This window comes from Dermochelys coriacea, chromosome 1 (assembly GCF_009764565.3).
Source record: "Dermochelys coriacea isolate rDerCor1 chromosome 1, rDerCor1.pri.v4, whole genome shotgun sequence".
Taxonomy (NCBI): Eukaryota; Metazoa; Chordata; order Testudines; family Dermochelyidae; genus Dermochelys; species Dermochelys coriacea.
In genome coordinates, this window is record NC_050068.2 from 288,369,364 (window position 1) to 288,393,886 (window position 24,523).

The 24,523-nt window shown below is 43.7% G+C and overlaps 2 protein-coding genes across 5 annotated transcripts in view; both read right to left on the reverse strand.

The window, feature by feature from the left end:
- NUP107 (nucleoporin 107) overlaps nucleotides 1–828 on the reverse strand; it is a 44,844-nt gene extending 44,016 nt beyond the window's left edge. Inside the window, exon 1 of the mRNA XM_038375642.2 lies at nucleotides 611–828. Coding sequence (XP_038231570.1) covers nucleotides 611–618 — 8 coding nt within the window. The 5' untranslated portion in view covers nucleotides 619–828. The remainder of the gene's footprint in view (nucleotides 1–610) is intronic.
- A 16,867-nt stretch (nucleotides 829–17,695) lies between these two features.
- The window catches only part of RAP1B (RAP1B, member of RAS oncogene family), an 81,061-nt gene continuing 74,233 nt past the window's right edge, over nucleotides 17,696–24,523 (reverse strand). For all 4 annotated transcript variants that reach the window (XM_038410665.2, XM_038410691.2, XM_038410674.2 and 1 more), the window contains 3 exons: nucleotides 23,435–23,578; nucleotides 21,932–22,047; nucleotides 17,696–18,936 (listed from right to left, as the gene is read on the reverse strand). In XM_038410665.2, coding sequence (XP_038266593.1) covers nucleotides 21,961–22,047; nucleotides 23,435–23,578 — 231 coding nt within the window. In that variant the 3' untranslated portion in view covers nucleotides 17,696–18,936; nucleotides 21,932–21,960. The remainder of the gene's footprint in view (nucleotides 18,937–21,931; nucleotides 22,048–23,434; nucleotides 23,579–24,523) is intronic.

Consider the following 24,523-nt stretch of genomic DNA (forward strand, 5'->3'; position numbering starts at 1 on the left):
TGTTAAAAACGTGTGCAGTAACGGACCATTAGAACAATTTCCCAAGGGTTACGGTGGAATCTGCACCACTGGAAGATTTAAAAATGAAGACTGGATATCTTCCCAAAAAGATATGCTCTAGTTCAACCTGAGCAACTGGACTTGAGGCAGCAAGATTTATTTTGGAGAAGTCCTATGGCCCGGCCCAGGTTATGCAGGAGGTCAGACCAGAGAGCACAACAGCCCTTTCTGGCTTTATAATCTGTTCTGTTCACATGACACCCCGGGGCCTATATAACTGATCTGGCCCACACCGTTATTTACTGCTCCCCCAGCGTTTGCCATCACTCCAGCGAGCCTCTCTGGGAAACCTGCGCGGTAGGGGGCCGGCCTGTGAGGAGGCCCCGGAGCCGGTTCCCGCAGCGTTTGCAGGGACAGACCCCCCACTGCTCCCCAGACGCAGACGGCTCCGAGCCGGCAGGCGAGAGGGAAGGGCCGCGCCCGCCCCGGGCTCCCTGCCGCTCGCCGGCTCTCACGGGCTGTAACCCCTCGGGGGAGGCGGGAGAAGCGAGCGCCAGGGCGCGGAGCCCCCGTGGCAGCGGGGGGAGCCCCGCTCGGCTGCCGCGCTCACCTCTCCATGACGGGGGGCCCCGGCCGCCGCTTCACTCCGGAGTCTCCAGCCCGCCCGGCCGCTCTCCGGAAGCGCGTGGGTTCTTTGCACCGGAAGTTGAACGAGACCGGGTTTGCCGGGGAAAGGTCGCGCCTGCACTGCGCACGCGCGTAGCGGCAGCCCTGGCCGGTGCGCTCGCCTTTGAGCTAAAGCAAGGAAGGCGGCGCGAGCGCCCCGGCCTTGCGCGCTCACGCCGAGGAGGAGGGGCGGGCCCCTCCCCCGCGTCGCGCTCGCTGGCGGGGGAGGGGGGCTGCAAACAGACCCTCCCAGGTGCGCGCGCGGCCGTGATTCCGCCCCTCGGAGCAGCCTGCGCGGCCCCTGCTCGCCCAGCCCCTCCCCGGGCGCACAAGCGCGTGCCCGGCTTCTCCGTCCTGCCGCCATTTCCCACCTCGCGCCACCAAAGCTGCTCGCCCGCCAGGCTTGTCCGGCGCCTGCCTCCGCTAGGCGCTTCCCCGCGGCGCGCGACTGACAGCAGTGGCGGCTTCAGGCGCCAAAGACACCGGAGGCTCGTTAATTTCACCCAGCTGCTGCTTCCTGGCCCTGGGGGGAGCAGGAGCGGAGGCGCTGGAGCTGTGCCGAGGACGGCAGGGCGTTACCTTTCCACGGCTTCTTTCCAGCCCTAAAGGCATGGAATACTTAGTCTATTAAAAAGAAAAGTTTCAGAAAATTATCCCCAGCCTATGTTAGGGAAAGTCTCTTACTCATCACCCACAAGTGGGAGTTAGCGGCCTTTGCCCTCGCTCGCTTTATGGAAGATTAATGCTGCTTCCAGGAAAATACTCCCCTGCTGAACAGAAATTAATGGGTGATTCTGGCTGACAGGTTCTGCCCATAGCTAGGACAAAGAAGTGGAAAAATCATGAACTAGTGCTGGAATTATAATGTATGTAGGGGTCTTACTATGACACTAATTTAACCATAAATTCCTTTATTAAATCCAGAGGCCAAATGTGCTAAACATGCTTTACTAATAACCAATTTACTACATCCAAACAGTAACAAAACAGTTATAAGCATTTGATCAAGATACTTAAACACGGGCTGACCCCAGTGATGCTTAGACACATATTGGTCAGCTCCAGCTTGGTCAGGCAGGTATCGGCAATGAATCCTTTAAGAGTTTACTTTTTAATGCCTTTTAACGAACAAGTGATGTCATTGCCAATTATCAACACCAGTTAAGAAACAATTTGAGACAGTTCACCCTTAGGTCCAGTTATAAGTCTTGTCCGGATTAAAACCCCCTTTCTCCTCAAGGCCATTCCTCCCTATCTTTTCCCCTCCTTCCTGCTGACCAACAGTTTTTCCATTGCACCAGGGATCACATAGGCCCTAATTTTTGAGGCAACACTGATAAGTGGGGTGGAAAGGGCCATGTTGGTTCCTTCTAAGATACTCTGGCTATGTCTACACTACACACCTTAGCTGTGCTGCTGCAGCCGTGCTGCTAAAAGGTGCACAATATAGCCACTCTGTCAGTGGGAGAGAGTGAGGGCCGACAAAGCACGGTCCACACCCACGCTTTTCATCTGTAAAACTTTTGTTGTTCGGGGAAGTGTTTTTTCACACCCCTGAATGACAAAAGTTTTACTTACGAAAGTGCAGTGTAGACAAAGTCTAAGTCTTATTTAAAACCATCTGCAGTCACCCCTACTGGTCAGAACCCTTCTTCTTAGAAATTTCCCATTATTTCATTAGTTATTTTTTGAACCAGACATTTTCTCTACTTCATTCCTTCTGGCCTTATGACTCTGCTTTCAGGCCTTCCTTTTTCTTGCTAGTCTGGGCCTTTCTTTACAACACACATATTTTCTTAACCAAATTTAAGCTAACTCTTAATTCTTTCATATTTATTCTATAACTGTGGTTTCAGACATTTCACTGGAACACGCAGCAGTTAATTTCTGTCCTCTCATTCTATAAGTGAGGGCTAGGAGAAAGACTTACCAGTCTATATATTTATAGAGGAGTTCTATTCATTACAGACCATTTTATGAAAGTTATCAGATATTATATTTTCTCATACCTGTTCAGAATTCAGTGACATCAATCTCCTTCCTAATAGTTTATTTATAAAAAGACATAACAGTAGAAAATGCCTTGCTTTGTTTATTTTAACTGGCCTAATTATTGATTCCCTTAAGACAATCCTCCATCCTCATTGGAAAACATGATTTATAATAGAATCAAGAAGAACAGAAGTACTTGTGGCACCTTAGAGACTAACAAATTTATTAGAGCATAAGCTTTCAAGAAGCTCAATCTTTTTATCTTGAAGAGCAGGTTAAGGGGTGACTTAATCACAGTCTATAAGTACCTACATTGGAAACAAATATTTGATAATGGGCTCTTGAATCTGGCAGATAATGGTATAGCAAGATCCAATATCTGGAAATTGAAGCTAGACAAAATAAGGCATACATTTTTAACAGAATAATTAAGCATTGGGACAATTTACCCTGGACTGTCCATCACTGGCGATATATAAAGATTGGATGTTTTTCGAAGATATATGCTCTATCCCAAACAGGAATTATTTTGGGAAGTTCTATGGCCATTTTATGCAGAAGATCAGATGAGATGATCACAGTGGTCCATTCAGGCTTTACAGTCTAGGAATCCAATTTACAGGTAGCGTATGGGCAGTGGTAGTACCCATACCATTTTCTCCCCCCGCCCCTAACTGCTCCACCAGTGTATCTCTATACCCCAAGGCAGGTCAACATTCAGGAGTATTCAGCCCTTGCCTTTTTGATCAGGCTGCTGAAGAGGAACGTAAGAGCCAAGCGTCCATTAAGAATTTGACTGAAACCACCCACCCTTTGCACTTTCATTTAATTGGAATGATACTAATAAATAAGGTGAAACTGTTGGCTTTATAAACTGTTTAAGGCAAACCTATGGCCTGGATTCGGCCTGCTGCTTCATTTCATCCAGCACTGGAGGGAGGGGGGCTGGAGGGAGTAGGGGGCAGGGCCTCAGAGAAGGGGCGGCAGGGGGCTGAGCTGGTATAACAAGCCTTGGAGATCTTCTGGACTACAGTCAGAGAGAGTGGGTGGACCCCACAACACTCTACCAGTGCATGGGGCTGTGCACCCTGCATGTCCCCTGTTGTGTGCTCCAGGAGGTGAGGGCAGCTTTGCCTCCTGCTTCTCTCGCTTTCTTCAAGCGAATCCTGTGGGAGGGTGCTCCTCACTCACCCCTGACCCTCTGGAACTTGCCATGGGGCCATTGCCCTGTAGGCCTCCCCGCCTACCCCCAACAGGTCACCTGAGCCAGCTGCACAATATTGAGAGAGTCTGTTTCTGAACCGTGCACAGGGAACATATGCATGTGCTCATACTTCACCCATCCACTTCCTCACCCTCATGTCCTTTCCCGAGATTGAGTGGTGGGGCCTGTTCCCTCCCAAGGAGGGCAAGACACCCCAGTAGGCACCCCACTCTGGTCCCACTACCCTCTGGGGATATTAGTTGGTGGCACTTCCGCCCAACTGTGAGCACAGGCATGGTTCACAAACTCCCTGGACACATGTCCCTTCTGCAGTGAGAGGGAGACTCTGGCACACATCTATGTAGGGTGCATCAGATTGCAGCCCCTCTTCTGACTCCTCCAAAACTTCTTACTGTGGTTCTGATTGCACTTTTCTCTTCACCTCCCATCCATGGCACAGGACCTCTTCCTCAACCTTCTTCTGGCACTGGCCAAGATGGGCCATCCATCACACCAGGGGGAGGAAACTGAACAGAGTGATGCTCTGTGAGTGCGGGATCTATTTCTGATCCCTTATACAATCACGCCTCCAGGCAGAGTTCCTCTAGGCAGTGTCCACTGACTCCCTAGACACTTTGAGGAGCAGTGGGTGCTGTTGGGGGTTCTCTGTTGAGCATCCCACTCTGGATCTCTGATTTTCAACCTTTGACCCCGCTCCCACTCCTTTTTTTTTCATTTGTTGTCTCTAGACATCATTTGTTGCCTGGGATCTGTCGTTCCTCACCCTTAATTGAGGGAAGGGCCTTTAGTTTTGGGCAGGCCTAGACCCACCTGTCCTTAGCACTTCAAATAGTACACACTCTCCAACTTCTTCAACAAATGAGGCAGGGATTCTAGAGGCAACAGCCTATTTCATTATACAGCTCTGATGCATTCCCTGGGAATCGTCCATTCTGTGCAGTGAAAGTGTTCTCCCATCCATCTCTGTCTCCCAGTCTCCTTGCCCAACCAGTCCCAGTCTCATCAGACTTCTTGACCCAATCTACTCCTTTCCCTCCCCTGGTCTGCCTTTTGTCCCCTCTGCATTCAAAACAAACAGCTTCCTCTTCCACTCTCCCTAGCTGCCAGCATAGGGGTTATTGAGAACACAGGGGAAAGAGGCTCCTTCTTTCAGTTCTACTGCCCTGCCCAGCTACTACAGGAAAAGTCTAGTTTTGCCATTGTAGCCCAGGACTGGAGCATTCTCAGTTGCTCAGAGATAGTATATGCACAGTCTGGTCACAGAGCTGTGAGGAGATAGAGCCTGCTCCATTTGCTTTGTGGGGACAACACATGCACACTCTGGCCAGCCGTATGAGTAGTGAGAGGCTCAGGCATGTTCAGTAAGGATAGAATCTTCACAGATTTTTGTCTGTTAAAGCCTCTAATAAGCATATAAGGGTATGTCTACACTACCCACTGGATCCGCCGGATCAGAGGACAGCGATCGATCCAGCAGGGGTTGATTTGTTGTGTCTAGTGTAGACACGATAAATCGATCCCCGAGCTCTCTCCCATCGACTCCTGTACTCCACCGCCGCGAGAGGTGCAGGCAGAGTCGACGGGGAGTGGCAGCGGTCGACTCACCATAGTGAAGGCACCGCAGTGAGTAGATCTAAGTATGTCGACTTCAGCTACGTTATTCATGCAGCTGCAGTTGCGTAATTTAGATCGATCCCCCACCCAGTGTAGACCAGGGCTAAGGCAGATTGCTTAGTCAAACTCTTGGGGTTTATAATGGGGATGGCAAAAGCCACATCCCAGACCACAAGGCCACCCCTGGTTAAGGTCCTGCTCCAAAGCCTGGGGACAGTAATTTTTTTTTAAAGAAAAAGTTGTTAAAGATCTTTAATATGGACAAAACCCTTTCCCCTAGCCTAGTTCTCAGAAACTGCTGACCCAGTTTGATTGAAATTTTCCAAAAATAAAAACTCAGCCAGAAGAAAAGATCCAGCATGTAAACATTTCAGACTAAACAATTTGGCAAAGTTATAAGCAACTGAAAACAGGGTTTTATAATGTAAAGTGTCAGGCAGTCTTAATAGGCAGCCCTACAGCTCCAGCTCCACCTATAATTAAACCCAATAGACCTTACTGAATGGGGGAAGCAACATAGTGACAAATGATGTGGAAAAAGCTGAAGTACTCAATGCTTTTTTTGCCTTGGTCTTCACAGACAAGGTCAGTTCCCAGACTGCTGCACTGGGCAACACAGTATGGGGAGGAGGTGAACAGCCCTCAGTGGTGAAAGAACAGATTAAGGACTATTTAGAAAAGCTGGACATGCACAAGTCCATGGGTCTGGATCTAATGCATCCCAGGATGCTGAGGGAGTTGCCTGATGTGAGTGCAGAGCCATTGGCCATTATCTTTGAAAACTCATGGCAACCGGGGGAGGTCCCAGATGATTGGAAAAAGGCAAATATAGTGCCCGTATTTAAAAAAGGGAAGAAAGAGAACCCGGGGAACTACAGACGTCAGTCCCCGGCAAAATTATGGAGCCGGTCCTCAAGGAATACATTTTGAAGCACGTGGAGGAGAGGAAGATGATTAGGAACGGTCAACATGGATTCACCAAGGGCAAGTCATGCCTGACCAATCTGATTGCCTTCTATGATGAGACAATTGGCTCTGTGGATATGGGGAAAGTGGTGGATGTGATGTATCTTGACTTTAGCAAAGTTTTTGATATGGTCTCCCACAGTATTCTTGCCGGCAAGTTAAAGAAGTATGGATTAGATGAATAGACTATAAGGTGGATAGAAAGCTGGCTAGATTGTCAGGCTCAGTGGGTAGTGATCAATGGCTTGATGTCTAGTTGGCAGCTGTTATCAAGTGGAGTGCTCCAGGGGTCGGTCCTGGGGCTGGTTTTGTTCAACATCTTTATTAATGATCTGGATGATGGGATGAATTGCACCCTCAGCAAGTTTGCAGATGACACTAAGCTGGGGGGAAGAGGTACATACGCTGTAGGGTAGGGATAGGGTCCAGAGTGACCTAGACAAATTGGAGGATTGGGCCAAAAGAAATCTGATGAGGTTCAACGAGGACAAGTGTGGAGACTTGCACTTAGGAAAGAAGAATCCCATGCACCGCTACAGGTTGGGGACCGACTGGCTAAGCAGCAGTTCTGCAGAAAAGGATCTGGGGATTACAGTGGATGAGAAGCTGGATATAAGTCAGCAGTGTGCCCTTGTTGCCAAGAAGGGAAACGCATATTGGGCTGTATTAGTAGGAGCATTGCCTGCAGATCGAGGGAAGTGTTTATTCCCCTCTATTTGGCACTGGTGAGGCCACACCTGGAGTACTGTCTCCAGTTTTGGTCCCCCCCCTACAGAAGGGATGTGGATGAATTGGAGAGAGTCCAGCGGGGGGTAACGGAAATTATTAGGGGGCTGGTGCACATGATTTACAAGGAGAAGCTGAGGAAACTGGGCTTATTTATTCTGCAGAAGAGAAGAGTGAAGCGGGATTTGATAGCAGCCTTCAGCTACCTGAAGGGGTGTTCCAAAGAGGATGGAGCTTGGCTGTTCTCAATGGTGGCAGATGACAGAACAAGGAGTGATGGTCTCAAGTTGCAGTTGAGGAAGTCTGCGTTGGATATTAGGAAACACTATTTCACTAGGGGGATGGTGAAGCACTGGAATGGGTTACCTAGGGAGGTGGTGGAATCTCCATCCTTAGAGGTTTTTAAGGCCTGCTTGACAAAGTCCCAGCTGGAATGATTTAGTTGGTGTTGGTCCTGCTTTGAGCAGGGGGTTAGACTAGATGACCTCCTGAGGTGTCTTCCAACCCTGATATTCTATGATTCTAAAAAAGCCACAAAAGAAATTTCTCCTCTCTCCCCCACCCTTGCACCAAAATTCCTGTGCGATGAGCCTGCTCCAGTTCAAACCAGGACACACTAAGAGATCAATATAGTGTGGGTAAATACACAAACAATAATAGCTAATTTATTTCAGAGATGATACACTTTAATTGTTAAAATGTTGCTATTGGAATTGCCCTGTGGGAGCTTCTGGTAACCTTCAAATTGACAATTCCAATAATGTGGCAAGGAGGAGCACACAGATTGGTCTTGAGGCGGGAAAGGAGTCTATTAATCCTTACCAGCTGATTCACTGATAGCTAGGCATTAGTAATTGCTTTAAAGGAGAAACCTGGGCTGTATTGGCTGAATTAAGTTGGTCTTTTCTGGTAACGAGGTAATGCCCAAAAAAGGAACTGAGCTGATTGTGCTCTAGAAACCTCACTTGCCAACCCAGCCAGTAGTATTGACTATAGCCACTGTCTCCACCCCAGATGGATCCTTGGGATAGGAAAGGAAATGACTTATGGCTTCAAGAAAGGCATGGAGGCTGCCCCAAAAAAGTGGAAGAGGAATAGTTAACACCTTAATTTCTCCTCATTTATTTAAAAATGCCTTTCATATCCTTTTCTGAGGCTGATCTTATTGCTAGTAAACATGGGTAACATGGTGTTGGCTTGGTAGACAAGTTGCCATGTTATAGGCTTAAGTCCTGGGCCTGGGAAGGTGAGTACTACACATTCCTCCTACAGAGGAGCTTCTTCAAGTAATTGCTTGGCAGCCTGTAGAAGGAAACTGCATTCAGCAATTAGAGGGAAGAGACCTAACAAAGGGCCATTGAGGGAGCGAGGGTTGGATAAAAATTGGATAAAAATGAGAAAAATATCACTACCGCTTGAGAGGGCAGAAGAGAACAAAACCTCATCAGCTTTGGTGGCTGGAATGTTACTGAAGTTTTGTCCAATGTGGGGGAGGGAGGAATTACTACTACTTTTGTAAATTAATTGCAACATGAAAAGCTACTGCTTTTGTGCAAAGGTGAACAGCTAGTACCTCATGGCAATTGGAGTTGTGTTTTTGTAATGAAAATGTTTAAACACTAAGTAGACTAAAGGCTCAAGGTAAGAATTATCTTTACATATTAATTTCAATTTGAAAAACCAAGCTTGAGGGCAAATACTTCTAGATACCATTTTAAAAACAAAAATCCATGTTAATTCTACTACTTAAGTGAAAGAAATACTGTTCCCTCCAATATGACAGCAAGCACAATTTAGGAATGTAGATGGTCCTATTTCTATTTTCTTCTTATGCTAAAGATGTCCCTCAGAGAGGTTGAGTATTGAGTATATTGCGTCCCCAAAGACACCGAGAAGTGTCCATATTTTTAAAGTAGTTTTGGCTAGGAAATATAAGAAATAATAACAGTATAAAACTACCGGGAAACTGACGCAAGAGTTTTCCTAGCAATTCCCACCTTTGACCATCTCTGAACATTTCTATAGAAATGTGGTATTCTTACCTACCTGCGGCTTCTTGTATAGTTATTTTACTCTTAAGAAACAAACTGTAGCAGGCAAAAGTTCTAACTACTTGATTTTTAGCTTAACCTAGAATTGGCACATCTATAGGTATTAAATTAGTTTCTTAACAAAGTTTCCTCTGAAGGTAATACTTATTCCCAAAGGTATAAAAATACTTAGGAACAGTAGGGTGTGGGTCTCAGGACAGCCTGCCTTCTATTCAGAGTTCCCCTACTGAGGTGCTATTACCTTGGTCAAGTCACTTAACCTCTCTCTCAACTTTCTACTCTGTAAAATGAATATTTTTGCCTACTTATCTCACAGGGGTGTCTGGGGCTTTATTTGTAAAATGCTTTCAAATCACCAACTGAAAATGAAATGAAAATTATTACTCTTATCTCGGGTATCTAATATCTTGCAGAAAGGTACCAGATGCTCAGTTGGTTTCATAATAAGATGTTGATAAAATAGGAAGGATGTTTTAACATAATTTACAACTTGTAATAATAGGTAACTTCTAGAGTGGAGAAAGGTATATGCATACCCGTACTTTAAATCCCAGAACCCATAAACTAAATTCTATGTATTTACAGTGCCTAGCACAATAGAGTCCATTCTTGTTTGGCCTCCAGGCACTACTATCATAAATATAATTGTACATTTTAGACTTAATAGTATAAAAGACTATGCAAGTGTTGCCCTCTGTCAGTTATAAAGAACTAAAAGGCTACTCCACTGAGCTCTGTAACCCCTAGAAGTAGACCTAGTTGAGCCAAACCCATCACCATCTGGACAAGATCCTCCAGTACCCTATAAAATTGTAGCAGAAGCACCAGCAGTCGCCCAGATGCTTCGTTGGATGCTTTCTCCAAATGGATGCAAGCCCAGATATGCTCAATCTTTCCTTCCAGCTTCTTTTCCACCAACTGTCTATCAACGACCACACCACCTGTTGTCCCTTTTCCTTTTCTAAAACCAAACTGCTCCTTTCCTAAAATGGGCTCCACTATTCAGCAAATGTGACAATATCTAATTCTCTTGTACACTTTCATGCAGTGGGATAGCAACTTGATTCCTTGGTACTCTGACTGGTCCTGTATGTTACATTTTTGTTTGTATATCAGTACCAGTATGGACTTTCTCCACTCTCCTGGGATTTTCTTCTCTTTTTTCAGACTTCATGCAGGACTCCGGTAAACCAGCATACACCAACCTTTCTCAAGACTTTGATGATTTCTGTTGTGACTTTGTCCAGTCCTGCTTCTTTTCCAGGTACCGTCTTCAGCATTGCAGCCTTGACATCTGCCTCTGACAGATCAACATCTGTAATAATTGGTTCACATGATGGTAGTGTAGCATATAAAGGATTCTGGTTAAGTATATCCTCGCAGTGTTCTCACCGTCACTTACGTGTCTTCCATCACAAGCAGTCTGCCCCCTCTATTCTTTATGAATGGTATGTTCCCTCTTTTTCCTCCTTTTTGTTTCTTGTTCATAGATTCATGAACATACCATTCATAAAGAATAGAACATGATCGCATATACTTTTTTTTTTTTTTTTTTTTTTTTTTTTTTTGGAAAGTTGAGAGCAACTGTTCATCTCATAGAGCAGGGGTGACCAATCTGTGGCTCCGGATCCATATGAGGCTCCTTGCATAGGTGCTGACTCTGGGGCTGGAGCTACAGACACTAACTTTCCAATGTGCCAGTGGTGCTCACTGCTCAACTCCCTGCTCTGCCCCCACTCCACCCCTGCCCCCATGGCCCCTGCCTCTTCCCCAGAGCCTGCGCACGCGAAACAGCTGATTGTGGGAGGTGTGGGGAGTGAGTGGGAGATGCTGATTGGTGGGGCTGCTGGCGGGTGGAAGGCACTGGGGGCTGGACGCGGGGGAGCTGATGGGGGGCTGCTGATGTATTACTGTGGCTCTTTGGCAATGTACATTGGTAAATTCTGGCTCCTTCTCAGGCTCAGACTGGCCACCCCTGTCATAGAGCTTGCCTAAAGTTAGCTTTCTTGCCTTTGACTGCTTGCTTTGCTGCTCGCTTGGGGGCTTTATAGGTGGCAACTTCTTTTTGCAAAGAGTTATTTTACATCACTTTTCTGGCTTCTCTTATTTCTTTCTGCACCTTCTTGTTAAACTACCATTCTTCATGAGACTGTGGTCTTCCCAGTTTAGCATGTCTACATACCATCTCAGCTTCTCAGATCAAAATGTTCTTTAAGTTACACCACTTCTCTTCCGCTGTTCCAATTTGTGTGCCTTTTGGCTCAAACCTTTCCGCTGTTTCCTTAACCTTATCTGCAGTCACCCCACACAATCTCCATATCCTGATGCATGTCTTGCTGGTACGCAGCTCATGCCAGGACCATTTGTCAGTTGCAACTGTTACCAGTGGCTTGTGTTGGGTGTGACCATTTTGCTCAGGTTAAGTTTACAATCCTTAACCTCCTCCTCTGGCTCATTTAGATTAGCAAGGAATCTATTTGCTGCTTCAGTATGTGCAAAGATGACTTTCCCTTCTCTTGAACCAAGTGTTGGCATTTGCCCACTGATTACCTAAAGACCTGTCAAGCAGTGCAGCGTCATCTGCAATCCAAGTGCATATTGTCCCAGTATCTGGTCATAGCCTGATCAACTTGAGCCCGTATGAGCAATAATTCCTATGGTCTGGCCATATCTTCTAGTTTCTGTGGGCCCTGCCTAACCTCTTCCTCAGGACAATGTTATTATGGGACATATAGCAGCACCACAAACAACCCTCAAGTCTTTGCTTCTATTCAGATAGTCATTAAATGGTCATATACCTTGATGATTTCCTGAAGTGTTAGCGTTTGTTGTGAACCGCACTCCTGCACCATTTCTCCTTCCACTACCACTTGTGTAGTAAAATTGACAGCCCAGACCCATTTCTTGAGCTGTATTTCCTAACCGTCTGGTAGATGTATATGTGGTCTCCCCAGAGCACCATAAGAGTACGTTTCACATTTTTTTTTCTCCTGTCTTGAGAAAATTTATTCAGAGTTTTCCTTCTCCTTGATAAGTTGCCTGCCACTGCTAACAGACCCCACCTACTCTGACCAGCCTGGTTTTAAAGCACCAGATACTTGCCTTTCACACCCCCACGGTTTTTGTTTAGAATACCTCCAGCATGAGAAAGCAAGTAGGAGAAGTTTGGTGATCAGCAGCTGTGAGATACTGGCTATTTGGAGCCTTTTTATAGGGACTGAGAACTTGACTCAGTCTGACCCCAGGCCATGGCAACCCTTTAGAAGGTATGCCTCAGTTCTTCATCTATAAAATGGGGATAACAGGACTTCCCTAACTCTCAGGATAATTACATGAAAGTTGTGAGATGCTCAGATAATGGGGGACCATATAGGTTCTTTGGAAGACTCTCTGCACCCTCTACTGTAATGGAAGTGATAACGCTGCTCTTGTACTAGGATCCAATTATATACTTTCTACAGAATCCTTTTTACATTATGCATTGCAAAGTGCTCTACTTTTGTGTAAATACTCTACATTTTTATTTCTTCATAATGCTTTAGTTTGATAAACCCTGCTAATCTTTACCTGCTGGAAGAAGGATCTACACAGCTGTGTCCTAATGCATGATTTTTGAATCCATTAATGAAGCGTATAGTTTTAAAAAAAAATCTTTCAATTGCTCATTTACAGCATATGCTGTGGCATCTCTACAAACTCTAGTAATTAAGGTCTTCTGATTAATTGGGGGGTAGTCTTAAGATATTGAAAACTGGTCTGATTAGACTAAAAATATTGGGTTTTCAGAACTGCTGGCCTAGCTTTCCCTAGCCGTGTCAGGAACTTGTAGCTAAATAGTGTGGGAAAGAATAGTATTTCTTACACTTACTAGCACTTAAATCAGCAGCGGGGAACCTTTTTTCTCTTGGGGCCATTAACACACAAAAAAAATCAGCCGTGGGTCACACACAGCCCCATGGTGGGAGCTGGGGAGGCTCAGGGCTTCCTCTAGGCTCTGGGATGGGACCAGAAATGAGGGGTTCATGGTGCGGGAGGGGGCTCTGGGCTGGGGGTTGGACTATAGCAGGGGGTGAGGGCTCTGGGGTGGGGCTGACGGGTTTGGGGTGAAGGAGGGGGCTCAGGGCTTCAGTGCAGGAGAGGTTTGGGGTGCAGTGCTGACCGGAGCCACCAGGGGCTGTTTTTGAGCGGGTGCTCCTATTGAAAACTGGATGCCTGGCACCCCTACTGGAACCAGTGCAGCTTGTTCCACAGTGTGGTGGGGGCTGAGTGCTCCATAGACTCAGCCAAGCCCACAGACCCCTGGCTGCTCTCCCGCTGGGCCTCATCAGCAACCCCATGGTCTTCAGGCAGGGGCTTTTGGGCCTCTCCCTCACTGATAGCAAAACCTCAGTGCAGTATCACCTGCGCTGCATTCTCCACCTTGGCCCCCAACACAGAAGTGAGCAGCAGAGGGAATACAGAAGCCCCAGAACAAGAAGGAAATACAAATACCACCCTCCAAAAAAGGGAATATGACACTCAGGGATAGCAATAGGATTGGAGGTGGAAGTGGAGGGATCAGGAATGAGATTGGGATCCCCAGTGGCTAAGCTGTGGTACCATCTCCCTAGGCACAGGGGCTGACTTGGCAGCTGTGGGGCCCCCTTTATGACACCAGGCTTGAGTGCCATGATGGGCTTGGTGCTCACACCCTTGACATCAGGTTGGACAATGATTGATTTGCTTTACATGGGAATGACTGTCTTGATTCAGGAGGGGGCCCCAGAAAGCCCCAAACCTGGCTGCTTGGCCCTAGCCATCTCCTCAATGGGCTCAGTGGCCTTGAGCAGAGGGCCAGCTGCAGCTGGGCACATGGAAAGAGCAGAAGCTGCCCCCATCATCTAGAGCAGGGGCAGTGTCTCATGCAGTACACTGAGAAAGGAGCAGCAGGCCCTGTGATGGACTTGGAGCCCAGATCAAGGCCTGCTTCAGAGTGTCATCCTCTACCTGGGCTAAAGGAGTTAGATCCAGGGCCTCAATCTCCTGGAAGATCACATGGAGACCCCTGCCTGAGGGGGTCCTCTCCAGGAGTGATTGAGGTGAGTTCCATCTCAGTGGGGTGGGGGTAGAGGGGCAGAAAGGTGGAGGGCTTCCCCTATAAGGGACTCTGAGGGGGGAACATCTCTGCCCCCTTCTGCTACCAGATCTTTGTGAGGCAGCTCCAGTAGCTGGGCTTTCTGAGAGGGCCTAAAAGCAGGCCCAGAGGTGGACCCTCCAGATGCCTTACAGGAGGCATCCTCCTGCTTCTTGACAGGGAGAGGCTGGACCCACATGTTATGTTGAACTCTCTATGATTTTATGAACATATGCTAATGTGTGAATATAACTGGAATACGCTTCATGCAAAAGGTCTCTTGTAAGGTATCATTATAAAGCTTATAATCTACTGTGTGGTCATCCTATTTGTATAAATGTATCACTCTTGTATCTGAAAATAGAAATATAACTGAGGTCCTATTGTAATTATGCAAAGTGTGGGCCATTAATGGTAGTTTGGAATCTGGATGGCTCATATCAACTAGGACAATAGATGGCTCTGTTTACTTGTAAGTCTTCCTGTATACCTGTGTGCTGGCAAGTGAGTAATGAAGTCTTACTGTGACATATGATCATGTCACCTGAACTGGAATCCATCTTTAACCTGGTGCCTTTCCATTTAGAGGAGGGTTGGGAACCCAGAGAGGTGAAAAAGATTCCCACCTTGTGTAAAAGTTATATAAGGAAGGGGGTGGTACAGAACAATGTGGGTTGCAGTCATAAGAAATCCCCTAGCTTCCACTGAGCTGGAACAAGAACTGTACCAGGGGAAAGAATTGGACCCAGGCTAGGAAGGAGGAGTCCAGTCTGTGATAGAAGCTTATTGAAACCTCTCTGAGAGTGAGATTTTATCTGTATTCAGTTTTCTTACATTCAAGTCTAAGCCTAGTACTGTTTTATTTTATTTTGCTTGGTAATTCACTTTGTTCTGTGTTATTACTTGGAACCACTTAAATCCTACTTTTTGTATTTAATAAAACCACCTTTTACTTATTAACCCAGCATAAGTATTAAAACAGGGGGGTGGGGGGTAAACAGCTGTGCATCTATCAGTGTTATAGAGGGAGAACAATTTATGAGCTTACCCTGTATAAGCTTTATACAGGGTAAAATGGATTTATTTGTGGTTTGGACCCCAGTGGGTGTTGGGTATCTGAGTGCTGGAGACAGGAGCACTTCTTAAACTGTTTTCAGTTAAGCCTGCAGCTTGTGGGTGGATGTGGTTCAGATTTGGATCTGTGTTTGCAGCAGGCAAGTGTGTCTGGCTCAAACCAGGCAAGAGTGTGAAGTTCCAAGCTGGCAGGGAAAACAGGCTCAGAGGTAGTCTAGGCACATCAGGTGGCAGTCCGAAAAGGGTTTCCGTGATCCAACCCGTCACCACAACTTATGCTTGCTGCACTTCCTCTCCTCATAGACAGTACTGAGGCCTCCAGGGTGTCCTTGGAGGGCTGACCAGAAGGGGAGTCTGTGGTGCAGAGTGCAAGAGAGAACCTATCTCAGGGAGCCCATCTCTTGTCACCACCTCCTTCTCTATAGACACCTCCCCCCACCTGCCAGAAAGGCTTTTATCAAGAGCAGCATCTGTCATCTTGGGTGAGCATGTGAGGGAGGGCAACCCCTGCACCCAAGCAGGATCATCAGCTGGTGGAGGAGATGGGGGAAACTAGGTGGATGGGGTAAGCAGCAGAAGCAGGGCCTACACTCTAAGCAGTGCAGGTGCTGGACACCCCTCCTCACCAGGCCAAGAGACAGTCCCTCTGGATGTTCCCCAAAACCCATCAGAGGAAGCACCAAGCCTTCCCTAATGAATGGACCTGGTACAGGGCACCAGGAATGACCCCTCTAAGCTTCCCTTGCTATGCCATGTCATCTTGTTCTGCTGGCAGACTGCAGAGAGTGGGGTCCTTAGGGCTCAGCCAGAGAGTGCTGAAGGGCAGTGTTAGGGAGGAATGGTGAGATGGAGGTGAAGACACATGTACACCTAGGTCCTCCAGGGGTTTGAGGGGCACAAGAGGTCACCCCTGAGATGCCTTTCTCCACCAGCTCCTGGGCAGCAGCCTCTGATGTCAGGTAGATGACCTTCCCATACATCTTGGAGGCTGCTTAAGGGCCCCACCACCCATGCCAATGCCCACACAAGTTTTGATGTGGGGAAAGGCAGCCCCCAGGAAGCAATGGATGCTGTGCCTCCTGGCCAGGGTGGGACAGGGGGCCTGGTCCCTGTTGATGTTGGATGGGACAGTGGCAGCAGACTGGAGTTCAGTCACCTGGGCATAAGCTTGGGGTTCCAATTGGCAGACATGCTGAAATTCACAGCTGCAACTGAAGTCAATTAGAACTGGGCTTTGAACATAAAGTGCCTCACAATACTAAGTACTCTGAAAAATTAGGTCCTGATCATCTCAAGCTAGGCATCCACAATTAGAAATTTTTGTCCTTAATATGCACCTCAGCTCCCCATTTTACAGATGGTGGTATCACATCATTCCCTCACCTAGAGATGTTTTAAAATTAATGTATGTTTGAAGCACTCATATTACAGTGATAAGTACCACAGAAAACCCCATGAGGAAATTATTCAAACCCTCAACTGAAGGCTGAGTTATCTGCAGTAACACATTGAACAATGAGGATAACAAAATATTGGTGCTCACTAAATGAGCAGTTATTCATCTATTCTATATACTGACAGAGGAAGGGGTCTGCTGGAAAAAGCAGTATGTGATTACGTCATATAAGAGTATCAATGCATATGCAAACAAGGGGCTGAATTAGGGTGGCACAGACAACCTTAATTCTACTATTTTCTAAGTGCTTGACTTTGCAACCTTAAAGTGTGTGTGTGGTGTGTGAGAGAGCACTAATTCTGGACCTAGCATGGCATAAATATTTATTAGAATAAGTAAGTTTGCCCAAGATCAAATAGAAATATGTTTTAATCTAGAAAGAAGCAGTATGTTAGTCCACTTCATAGACTTTATAGTCATAACATGCTGATTTGAGAGAACTTTCAAATACCCCAGAAAGCCATTGAACATCAAAAACCCTTTTATAGATTGCTTCCTTTAGTGTTTTTTCCACAGGGAAAGAAAAAATTCAATGTGGTACCACTAGTGCTCTGAACCCCCCACATGTCTAAGTAACACTAGACAACATTTGTAGTCCTGGTCATCAATGGGCACTTACTCACCCATATTAAACTGGATGAATTCCTATGGCCTGTGTTATGCAGGATGCCAGATTGTATGATCATAATGGTTCCTTTTGGTCTTAAGATCTATGAAGCCTCACAGTGCAAAATGCACATTGTTTAAACTTGTTAAACCTGTATTTACTGGCACTGTTAAAACACTACACAAAACATTCAAGTAGTAGATAATTGTAATGCAAGCCCTTGCATGGCAATCCAAATTTATTGAACTACTGATGCTAAGTCATACAAAATTGCACCACTTTTAATTAAGGCTTTTAGTTTACATTTGGCCACCTCAAAGCAGTTGTAACATTAGGTTGGTCAATTTAAATACTGTGGCTCCCTGTTGGATATACACACAATCTTTACACCCAAACGTTAATTCATACAAAGCAACAAGGCATTGTTAAATAAATCAGCAAGAGTTAATTACTGCAACTTAGGCCCTGTGACCAATTACACATGATTAAAATTACTTCCCACATTCACATCCACAGTACTCTTCCACCATTTAACATCTCAACCAAAACGTTACACATGTAAAACAATCACTAACAGGCAAAAGTACTAAAACCTGTATATTTGGTATTGCAAATACACTTATGCATGAGCAAGCAAGGGAATTAACAGTGAGAATCTACAGCTGCAGAAGCCTGAAAATGATTTACAAAATTGTTAAATCATTAAAAAAATCATTTTAAAATATACACTTCTTGTTGTAGACCCCCACTGTACACACAACTATAAACATTGTTCCCTATGTAAACACGGAAAAGGAAACATACAATAAAAGGTTGAAAAGTCTGGACATTTCCTTCTCAACAGATATTAAAGGCAATGTCTTCAGTCAGACATACTGAAAGGACTCTTATTTTAAAGACTAGATCACTGTCTCCACAGGTTTTTCCTAAAATTAAAAAACTAAAGCTGTTGTGTTAATCAAAGCGGTTTTGTATAATATGATGATGATGATCCTGTATTTCTTTAAAAAAAGTTACAATAAGCTACAAATACCGATGAAGCAAAGTTATCTGGAGTAGTCTATATAGGAGCTCTTTGGACTTTCTTTTATTATGCTAAAATAGTGGTGCATTCAGGATTTACATTATTGTACTCTCCAATAGAAAGTATGGGGATTATTGAAGTATACAGTACACAGTTTTCATACATGTACAACATTGGTGGATGAATGTCTCTTATCAGTAATACTGGATGTAGGCTCTGGTTTTACCAGTTGCATACAGTTAGAATATTTATAAGTAAAAATCTCTCGTGACACTGGAAAGTGATTATAATGTGCAAACTGATGTAGTAGCTTTCATCCACTTCTTAAAGGGTACCACCACAGGAAAGTCCATTTAAAATGTTGGTAGGTTTAGTAAAGTTGGAATGCTGGCACTGTTGAATTGGGCAACAGTTCTTCAGACCTGTAATGATGAAACAGGAGATTACTATTAAAGCACAGTTCTCTAGGACTGAGGAGTTCTGCATCTCGGTGTAACAAAGGTGAATTAGTAAATTTTGAAAGTAGCATTTAAGACCCTAAATCAGTAGTGTTTATAGACCCAGTGACACCAACTTGAAATCTAATGAAATTTAAAAGTTAAATACAGTAGTAATTTTAGGTGCAACTTGCACTAGGTAAAAAGTTTGATTTTAAATCAATATCCCTTTTAAAAATTAAATATCCATTACCTATTACTAACATTCTCCCCTCCCCAGAATTAGCTCTCTCAAATTCTGCATTTTGTCTGAAACAGCTCATGCACATGCTTAGGAAACAGGCCTCAGCTTTCACACTGGAAAGTAAAAAGTTGTAACACATTTATACCAGCAACCTTTTTCTTTAAGTCATGTGAAATGACTTTGGCATTTGACAGATTTTGGATCAGGTACAATGGAAGATTACTATAAAAATTGCTAAGGGCTCTGAGAATTTTTCTTTTTTTTAAACTTTCCAAAAATTTTATAGCACACTTAACCCAACCCTTCATGAACAGATTTAGTTCAACAAAATGGGTTTTCAAGATTTTCCAAGTGTATTTTGGTCAAAAGCAAAATTTTACAAGTACATTAAACACAATTTAGTTATAAAAGGGACCTTAGAAAAGGAAGTCAGATTGGTTGAAGAGGATATTGTGAGAAAAGGGGACTAGCTTTATGGGCCAATGTGTCACCAAAACTGAAGTTTGATAAGTGCATTTTTAATACTTGTGTACAAGTGCATTACCTGACCTTTTGCCTCCATACTCTAAAGTCGTGAGTATTCACTGTCATTGGACACCTTTCACTTTCACCCTTTCAATGGAAACAGCCTTAGAAGCTGCCTCTTTAAAAGAGTTTCAGAAAACTAAGCAGATGGAGAAGTTATGATAAATTTTGAAATAGGAACATAGCATTATAGGGGAAGAGGAACCAAAAAAAAAAGTCTACCCAAAGAGGTACCCCAGGTTTATTAAAAAAAATAGAAGTGTAAATTAAGTGTAGTTTCTACCTTTGTACCTTCCTTGTTAAATATTAAGCAGCAATGAAAAGCAGGAGTTTAACATTTTTCCACATGCTCTGCCTACTGTGTTGAGTCACTAGTGCAGTCATGTGCAGAACTACAATCTCCGACACTTGGATTTGTAAAGACGTTAATTAGACGGGGAGCAACAAAAAAACAAAAACAAACAAACAGGTGGATGCTGATGCCGCCACAGGCACACCATTTGTCAGTGTGAATTTAATGGGATTAGGGAAATACAGGCAGAATGCATTTAAATGACCTTAACAGTAGCATCAATCATTTGCTATTAGAACCTTGTGATTCTGATGTAGAGGGATTGACGTGGTGAGACTATGCAGCATCAAAGTATCAAAACCCCAATTTGTAGCACCAGGTTGAAAATTTCAGTGACTCAGCCATGAACAAAAACCTTTTCTGTTCGCTTGATTCTTGGATAAACTTGACACATGATTGAGTTTAAGCAGATTAACTCTCACTTCTGTACCAGCTTGTATTTTACACTTGTGATGAGCCCAAACCATGCAGTTAGGGTATAGATTATTATTAATGCATAGATACTGCCACTTCTACCAGTGTTCAGGGGCATCTATCTGGGGTTTTGGTCCAGACCCATCAGTTTACTTTTTTCTTGCCAATATCTCCAGATGCTTCTGGAACCAAACAATCTCATTTTATTTGGATTCAGATACTTCACTCAGCCCTAGACTGTTTTTTGGCCAGATACTGGAAAAGACAAGACCATGCACGGTCTGAATTTTAAGACAGGTCTGCATGTTATCATGGTACTAATGATACCATAGCTCAGACAGCAAAACTCCCTCCACTCGCACAAGCTTCAAATACACTGAGTGGGAGGGATGAGGCAATCCTGTACCAGAACACTGAGAAAGAATAGAACTACTGAAATGCAATCCTATCCATTTGAACAGGCTAATGAAGGGGAACAACACACCTGAAAGAATCAAGGTGAACCAGTGACAGTTATCCATTGACAGGACAACCACAAGAGTATAGCATTGTCTCCATACCCAGGCTGAAAACTCAAGTGATCAGGAAAAAGGAAATCCGAAGACACCCTGTGATGTCAGTGACTCACCAATTTCTCAGAAATCTTGCCAAAAAAAAAAAAAAAAGTGCAGGCTTGAGCTTGCTCTTAGCTTTCTTAAAATGTAAGGCATTAGTTAATTGTCACACTAAAAAAAAGTTAGTCTAGTAAACCAATAGCTCTAGGTAAAAAAAAGTTTCAAGGAGTGATGCATATGAAATATGATTTTGACCAATAGCTCGCTTCCAAATATACACGTTGCAACGTATTTCTCTTAAAAAAAAAAAAAGAAGAATAACTCCTATCAGGACAATGTACACTTTTAAGTTAGGGAAACCTACACAAGGCTCTTACAATCCAGAGCAAGTTGTTAAATATAGCTTAACACACATTCTATAAGCCTATGTACACATTTACAGCAAATCACAAAGCAAAAGATGACATTTTAGCTGTAGTATACTACAGTCTTCCAGAACTGCAATTTTGTCAGTAAGATAAGTTTTGTTTAATCGAACTTCATACAAGCCTGCCTATTTTTGGCTAGCTACATTTAATGCTTTAAGGTATCTCATATGATATTTACATTTTCTGATGTCTATGCAAGGTTGTTTCTTTAGCCAGTCAAAAGATTTTGGTCCATCAGTGTGAGAGGCATATCTTATGCATGCCTTTGCATTTGACTCTGGAATGGCAGAGCCCAAAAACTATTTTAAATACTTCTATTTCTATGTACAAACAAACCAACCAACCTCAGATCCTATTTTGCACTCCTATTCTTTAATAGCTAAATTGAACTTTTGAAAACGGTTAGTGATAGCTCAACAACAAAAAAGCTGAGAAAATTAAGAAAGTAAGTGAGCGAGCTTACCTGGCTCAGAGCTACAATACATCTATGAATTAAAGTAGCTGACATGACGACTTTTTGCGTGCTTTTCCAGGCACTGGAGTTTTTCTGTTAATTTGCCGCACCAGGTCATAAAAGATCTGCAAGCACAAGAAGTTTAGTTTAGGCAATTTAAGCCACTTCTCTGACTTTTAGCCTCTAAGCTTTTCATGCATTTGTTCACTTAAATGTGCATGTTTAAACCTTCATGTCTTGCGACCTATTTAAAAATATGAGTAGATACCTATTTGTTTTCTGTCTTCCCCCTCTAGTTAAAGCTGCCAAGGTATAATACTTCACTTAGCATCAAGAGCAGCTTGTCTTGCAGGCAAAGTTTCCTGTATCCACATATAATTGAACTGTATTTTAGAATGTTACATGCTTTTAACCAGTCAGGTATAAATTACACATTTGATAAGATCCATCAATTTAGTGTTTAAATATATGAAAAAAAAATCAGTACTCTGATATTCAACGATTAAATTAGACAATCCTGATTTTTAATCAAAATAAAAGTTTCATTCAGCAGCTTCCTCAGGGGTAAAACGTGGCGATAATTGAAAAGCTCATAGCAAAAAAATGCATAAACTAGGACTGAAAGCGTAGGAACACATATCTAATTGGAATTGTACGAAGACTGGAATTTCATGAGAACACTAATTTAGATGCAAGTCAATCAGATCTAAATACTACAATCAAATAGCATGTGCTTCACTTATAAATGAGGTTCTTCCTCCTCTCAATCTCTGAACATCTTGAAACAAGTTCATAGGTTGTAGCTGCACTAGTTAGTTAGTTCCCAGGGCATTTTCCACATTGGAATAGTCTATTCCTACCCATTTCTACTGCATGAAGTTCTAATCCAATAAAATGCATTACTTTTACCATTAACAAAATGGATTTATTTATTAGCTAACAGGTAGTCTCCAGAAATTCTAAATAGGAAAGTATACATATTAGCTGTGATATAGTTTAAAATTAGATACGCTTAAGGCCTACAAGACCCCAAAAAATAATTTATATTAACACAATTGGTAACGACATCTGTAAAAGACAAGACAGTTCTTGTGACAGGGATACTCCCTACTGGTCTCCAAGAAGCTACCCTGCAGCTCCATCTCTATCATAAGAGTCAAAAACTTGAAAAGCAAGAACGCAAGTGTTCTGCCTAATGTGTTTTCAATGAACAATTGAGTATATAATGAAATGCTTGCATGTTCGGTGAAAAATCTGTACAAGCAGAAATGAAAGCAGTTGCAAGCCCAAAGCCCTTAAGTTTATACTAGGAAGCTAGCCCAAACAGCTAGGTAAGTCTTAATTACAAGCATCTGACAATGTAAAATTTCTTGCAGTATTAGGGTACAATTCTGCCCACTAAAATCTAAGGGAACTTAACATGAAGTTCGGAATTTTGGTCTTTAGATAGCAAGAAGCAGCAGCAAGTTGTTAGAAAAGCCATTCATTTTTTCATAAGGTATTAAGCCTTACCTCATTAACATTTATTTTTGATTTTGCAGAAGACTCTAAGAATGCACAGTTATTCCATTGCCTTGCTAGATTCTGTCCTTGCTCCTTTCCCACAACTCTTTCATCTTCCAAGTCACACTTGTTGCCAACTAGAATCATTGGCACCTAAATAGGACAGATATTTTAATTTTATATATAAACTTGAAGCCAGAAGCTGAATTTCAACCGATGGGGAAGGGAGAAGAGAGAGAGAGAGAAAAAAAAGCAACACAAGAGAAACCTGATATCTTACATGAAGCACATTTTGCACTACTTGTTAACAGTTACATCAAGTCACTTTGATTTGAAGATGATCAGGTTACAGAACTATAAACTGAACTGCTGATTATCCCAGGATCTGGTCACATGTGCAAAATACTTCAAGTTCATTTATTAATCAGCTCAAGCTATTCACCCCAAAGCCTCTCCTAAACTGAAGGCTGCCAGCTGTATTCAGCTACTGAAAAAAAAACTACTTGACTGGTTAAATTACAAGTTGAGACCACACAGCTCCTGTTCAAGTTTCCCACGCTTTCTGAACTTAAACTCAGACTTCAGCAGCACATGTGGAGGAGGGCAGCAGTTGTATGGGTTTATTTGACATGTTTTACTACATTATAGTTACTATTTTTTAAATGTGTACAATGGTTATATTTCTCATAAAGCAAACACCAAAAAAAAAAATTCTTCCAAGTCCCCAGAACCTTGTTTTCAGCCACATTATGGTGGAAAGGTTACTCTTGCACATTCAATCAACCATGTATAAAACTGATACCTACAGTATTAGCATTTTGCTCTAATCCAAGGCCCACATCAAGAGAATTCACCCCCTCAGGTGCTGACCTTATGCAAGTTCTCTAACTAGGTGGATCTTTGTTCTGAAAGGAGCGATGTCATTACTTGACTAAGAAACTTCCACATATAGATGGCGTTTCAATGAGTAACTGTGCTTAAGGAAAGGGCTACCTGGAATTCTCTGGACCATGATACCCTGAACACAGGCCAAGTGCTTTTTTTTTGGGGGGGGGGAGGGGGGGAGGGGAGGGACAATGAGTGTAATTAACCACTGGT